The sequence below is a fragment of the Lygodium microphyllum genome, chromosome 13, assembly GCF_053477565.2.
Source record: "Lygodium microphyllum isolate KBCC chromosome 13, Lygodium_microphyllum_v1.1.10, whole genome shotgun sequence".
Taxonomy (NCBI): domain Eukaryota; kingdom Viridiplantae; phylum Streptophyta; class Polypodiopsida; order Schizaeales; family Lygodiaceae; genus Lygodium; species Lygodium microphyllum.
The window spans coordinates 64,597,647-64,603,646 of record NC_141147.1 but is presented as its reverse complement, the minus strand read 5'-3'; the positions used below and the strand labels follow the sequence as shown (position 1 = coordinate 64,603,646).

General features: G+C 40.2%; 1 protein-coding gene across 3 annotated transcripts in view; it reads left to right on the top strand.

Annotated features, from left to right (window-relative positions):
• Positions 1–428: 428 nt before the first annotated feature.
• The window catches only part of LOC148026711 (pentatricopeptide repeat-containing protein At5g67570, chloroplastic-like), a 115,057-nt gene continuing 109,485 nt past the window's right edge, over positions 429–6,000 (top strand). For 2 of the 3 annotated variants that reach the window (XR_015692880.1, XM_087691195.1), the window contains exon 1: positions 432–1,667. Coding sequence is in view for 2 of the 3 variants with exons in the window: in XM_087691195.1 (XP_087547321.1) it covers positions 526–1,667 (1,142 nt within the window). In the remaining variant the exon portion in view is untranslated. Of the gene's footprint in view, positions 1,668–6,000 lie in introns of all 3 variants that reach the window. The other variant, XM_087691196.1, reaches the window with a different exon arrangement.

Genomic DNA, 6,000 nt, shown 5'->3' with positions numbered 1-6,000 from the left:
AATACTAATACTAGTACTAGGGTAAATGCGTCGGTTTAATGACAGCTACTGGTCCCCATTTTGATCTCTTCGAATCCATTGACTTTATGAGTTTCGCTTGTTGCCATGGCTTCATAAGGTTAAAATTTGCTCTCCATTAGAATTTTGGATGAAGCTGATGAGTAGCTCACATGGAGATTGCATATCTTTGCATTTCTACGTATCATAAAATACCCAGAGAATTGTGACGGTAGTGAACCTTGCCAAAAAAACGAATCAACACCATTTTAGTGACAATTCGACAGGCCGCTTCCTCCAATAAGTGAATAACACATCATTAATTTTGGAGAAAAAAACAAGCGATAATGTCCTTGAAATGGCGTTGCTGTGCAAGAATAGATCGTCACTAAATCTGGGCCTTTTATCAGCCCCCTTACCCTAGTTTTAGTAGGGCTCTACTACGATTCTTACTAGGAAGATAAGTTGACCCCCGCGCAGTATCTTAGAGATCTTGAAGCCTCCATTGTTATCTAGGGAAGGGAGGCGATGGCCTTGCTCGGCAACCCCTTTCGTGAGCTTCATTCGGCTAGACATCAGTCCTGTCTTCTTCGAAAACATCAGTCTCAAGTCCAATGGTTAGGCAAGCCCGCTCCTGTCAGAGTGCGCTGCAGCCTCGACGTGAACTTCTCCAAGGCCGTGTTCAGATTGAAAGAGCGAGACATCGAGCCCAGTTCCAAGATGCTGCGCCAGCTCAGGAAGAAGGAGGCATGGAAGCAGAGAAGACGAGATAGGAAGGAGAAAGCGAAAGCCGACAAGATGAAGCACCCCGTGTGGTACGACTGGTACGAGGAGGAGAACTTGGACGTGGAGAGGTCCCAGATGCATGAAAAGGAAGAAGATGATAGCAGGACTGATGACTTTCTCTGCTTTATCCGTGACCAGCGGCCTCCCAACAGGATCCTTGTGAAAGGCGAGGTCACCTCACATGCAAAAACCTTAGCCGCTGCAGCCAAAAAGACGTCTCCGATACGGCGGATAGCCCCTTGGAATCTGAAAATGGCAAGATTTGTAAGGATACAGCATGGAACATCAAAACCTGTTCAGGCAGAGACTTTTCCTGATCAAAATACACACCTGGCAGGACAGAGTTTGGAAGGGGGACCTCAAAGTTTGCCCGAGGAGAGAACTATAGAGCCTGCTGATCCAGCAAGCAATACAGCTTGGACTGCTGCACACACTGTACAACAACATGAGTTTGCTCAAAGGACAATTCCTATTGAATGTGATTCGATACAAAGCATGAGTACAAGCCCTCAGTTGGAGCAAGCACAAGCATCTGCATTAGGGAGTTTGAGCGAAAATGTTCACAAACCTTCATCAGTCAAGCAATTTGGTAACGCAGAGAACAGTCAAATATCTGGAATAGAGAGATTTTTTGATGAGCATCTGCCAAGGGAACCCGAGGTTTGGATTAAAGGACCGGGCTTAGTGAAAAGGACAAAATTACCTTACTCAACAGAAATCAAGGACTTTACTCTATCTAGGAGAAAAGATGAGTGGGAAAATGTCTATTCTGATGAGATAATAGTTGAAGAGGTAAACTCTGATGAAAGCATGTGCACAAGCTTTGGGTTTGATGGAAGGTCAGCCATAGCAGAGGACCGGAAAATTCAGAGGTTGGCAGCCAGGTAGAAGGTGACCATATTGAACCTTTTTCTCTGTTTTGCCAATTGCATGCTCCAGTTTTGGCTTCAATGTTCAACCTTATGCATCTTTCTGACAGCACAAACACTCTCACATGCCCTCTCCAAATTGAAGAATTAGATCACATGTAATTCTACAGCCAAGACATAATGCTGCGCTTGAAGATTGTCTCTGCCATTAAAGAGGCTTGTGGTTGTATATGAACTGGCATCTGGTTAGATAAACATTATTGTATAGGAAAAAGCAGTTGGAACCGGATAGAGTTTTGTAATCATTCACATCAAAGTCATTGGCAGGGCTTATAGAGCCGTACATGTCCCCCCTTCATCTTTTTCCATTGCTTTGGGACCAACCACTCATACAGATCTTTTTCTGCACTCAAAATGATATGATGACTAGTGTGATATTGACCCTGAATGAGACTATGGTGTCATAGGAAGTGCAGATTAGTTCAGGGCAACGCTTTGGTATAACTATACTACACAATGTTGGGAGGCGTATGAGATTGTAGGACTTATGAGGAGTCCGTCTTTTGGAGAGTCCATGTTGGAGGGATGAATGAAGAGTAAATGGGATCTATGGAATGCGTTATCATGGATAGATGAAGAAAACCTAATTGAATATCTCATCATAGAAAATGAGGTCAAAAGCCAATGTAGCCAAATGTTTATGAGAGATCATGAACCTTCTACCATCCTACAAGATCCATCCTAGGGTAGTGGGGAAGGGATCTTAGCTCCTCTATGATAAGTCACAAGTGCCTCATTAAGTGAATCTCCTCCCCGAATATGTAGTGGTTTTAAGAGATGATAATCTAGATCTTGAGAGAATCTTGTGCACACTCCACTTAGGTCGAGGACATGGCTCCTAACTCTCTAGCTCTATCTTTAGTCACCTTGGGTGATTCTCCACATTGTGGAGTTGGTACTGATGGTTGACCATGTATTGGTGGTATTGCGTGTTTGAAGATGTATCTGAGTATTTTTCTTCACTTCCTACACAGCCATTGCTACTGCTAATTAAGGCTGAATGAGTAAATCTCAATGTTTGCGAGTCTTTAAGAGATAGTCCTAGGCATCTTGGGTCAAGTATTGCAAATGGTAGGCGTAGTGGTATCACATCTCATAGTAGGAAGGACATTTGTATAAGTAGCACTCTTCTATCAAATTGAATTTATATGACAAAAAAGACCCAAATTTCATTTGTAATTGTTGTTGCCATATGCACGTTCTATATATATTGCAAACTAGAGTTATCCATATGGTACAAAGCATCCATATACAATTGCACAAATATAGAATGGGTTGAACAAAGTGATTGAGCGTCTGTTGGCAACTTTCTTGGTCATTCACCAAAAGTTATCACTATACTATCTCTGAAGCCAATGGCTAAGCAAAGGCCATGAGCAAGATCCTCATCAATGTACTAATAAAAACGATATTTGTACCTAGAAGTAATTGTGATGTGACATTTTTATATTCTACCTTTTGGGTTTGGACAAAGGACAGTTTCGTGTCTTATTGTGCATTTGAGAGGGTGATTGATCCCCTGTTGTGCTGCCACCATTGCCTAAGTGATCCCCTTGCCATGTTGCCACTACCTATTGGTCGCATAGTTGGTTTGGTTACATCACCATGACAGCTTGAGACTACACTTGTTGATAGATAGTCCTTACTACCACTTGTGAAGGTGATGTCACTTCCTTGCACAACCCCTTGTACATCATGTTGCGTGTTGCTCTGGTTTGGCCTCATCTTGCTATTGCCTCCAAAAGCTGAATTGTTGACATGATCTCCTCGCTATGTCGCCTCTATCTTTTGGTCTTGCCTTTGGTCTAATTACACTCATAGTTGTTAGGTATGAAATGTATGCTTTGATAAAATACAGAATAAATAGTACCTTATGATTTTATAAGGTACGATACAATATTAGTATGATAAAAAAAATTAACTTGATTATTTAAAAACTGTATACAATAAAATACATGTTTAAAGTGAAAATAGCAATGCCAGACACAACTAGCACATATATGGATTATAGTGGATACAATGATACAAAAAAGAGATAGGCGTATGATGAGGCATCATCATCATTAGAACCATTTGAGTGCTTATCAAGAGAGTTTGAAGATGACCCCCTGGAATTGGATGATGAGATATTCTTATACTCATCCTCATTGATGAGGTTATTGACATCATTAAATGATGGCTCCCCAGGCAATGGCTATGTAGGCACAGGGGGATGTCTTCATGAGGCATGGAATGGGAGCTACTAGAGTCTAAGAGTCCTAATTCACATATGTTTGCAAGCCACTCAAACCTCTTTCTCCATGTTGGAGAGTGTTGAATGACCATGCCCTCATTGCCACTTACTCAAAGTTCTCACCCACAAGCACGTTGATTGTGAGTGTCACGAGTATCTGCTGCTATAAGCTCTCTATAGAGCTTTGTAAAGATCATCTCCTTCTCCTCATCCACCTCTTGATGTACACTGGGAAGAGTGTCGCCCGTCAACTTGAGTGTATCAATATTCAGCCACACAATGCACACAAGATTGTAAATACTAAATTGTAAAGTATGAAGTTCAAAACAATAAATTTTAAATTTTATGGTTAAGTGTCTATCTGCTTTGGACTAGCTATGCTTATCATAGCCCTCATCATGCGTAAGTTAGTACAACAATAGACTAGCCACTCTAATTGTCGTGTGCTAAGTTGATTGCAAATCTTCATGTGAATGAGAGAATTGACACTCCGATTTCTCTCACTTGCACCCGAAGAGTAATCTCAAGTAAGGACTCTCATTGCCAAGGGTTGAAGAGTCTCTAGCGCGTATTCAAATTTTTGCCACCAAAAGAGAGGCTTCACAAGTGACTCTGCTCCACATGTGGGAGAAGCAAATGCCACATGTCCTCTCTAATCTCCATAGTATCCTAGCTCCTCCAGCAATGCATTGTGGTTATCCATGGGGATCACATGAATCAAATATGCAAGTTGGTTTGAATGGAGCTCTCTAGCGTATATTGCCGGTGACTTGTAGGCCATATGTACCAAGGTGTAAAACCTTGGATAGACTTATGTATCCATGCTGATATTCTCTTTGTTATTTGTAAAACATGTGCACGTTGTGTCTTTGTGATCACTGTATAAGCCCGTGCTTCCATCAATGCTGCTCTAAAGAAGTGAACGATGCTCATCCCACTCATTGCATAGAGTGGATACTACTGTTTAGGCCGGACTACACCTCATAAAGGCGCTTGAGCAACAACCACATGTAACCAAACTGAGTCAAAGAAGGCTTCTTTAATTTGAGTGTGCTATGTTGTGATACATCACAAGCACCTTTATCTTTACTGCGAAAGGGTGACAATTGATGTAACTTTGTGGAGCATCCTCTTCACCCACTTGAGCTTTTCGATGTTCTCCATGAGCAAGTTCAAATAATGACTTACACATGGAGACTACACAATCATTGGAAACTTGGCCTTAAGTAAATGGCCCATGCATCAACTGTAACCAAACTTTTGTATATCAATTGTTACCAATATATATTGGCTCAATGATTTAAATTAATTCGATACTTATATACTTTGAAAGGCGATTTGTATTAATTGAGTGTTTCAAAATATGATCAAATATTCGTCTTTCTATTTAAGGGTGAGCAATGGCCAGAATGCCCTATAATTATATTTGGATTGTCGTTGAGAAATTAAAAGTTTAGCTGGGTGGTTAGATTGATCAAAAAGCTCAGATGACTAAGACTTTTACACTTCGATAGCCACATTGACTAGAAGCCCATAGAATGAGTGGTTTCAAAAAGTGAAACTAGATGCTCATGATTAAAGAAACAAATCATGAACTAGTGAATCTACAAGAAGTTTTTCAGAGTCTAAATTTAGCGACTTCTAAAATTTAGAAGGTTACTATTTTTTCAAAGTTACTGAAATGAAAATTTTGTTTGCGTCAAAAGCTTCAAAATTTCACAAGGAACAATTTTTTCTTTAACGGCTATCTCAAATTCTTAATCATTTGAGAGATTTTTTAGAGAAGAAGGTTTAAAAGCTTATTTCTTTAGAAAAGTGACATGTGACGTCCAGAATAGGACATGTGTCATTTTGAAGAGACAAGTGTCTCTACACTTATCATTTGTAGCCTCTACTTTTCACTTTTGAGCTCCTAAGCCTAATCTATATATTAGACATCTCTTTTTTTAAATTTCAGCCATATGTTTTATATTCTCCTATCTATCACTCATCCAAGAAGCACTTTCTACTTAGCTTGATCTAGCCAAATGACTAAAGAAAAAAATCAGCTTCCTC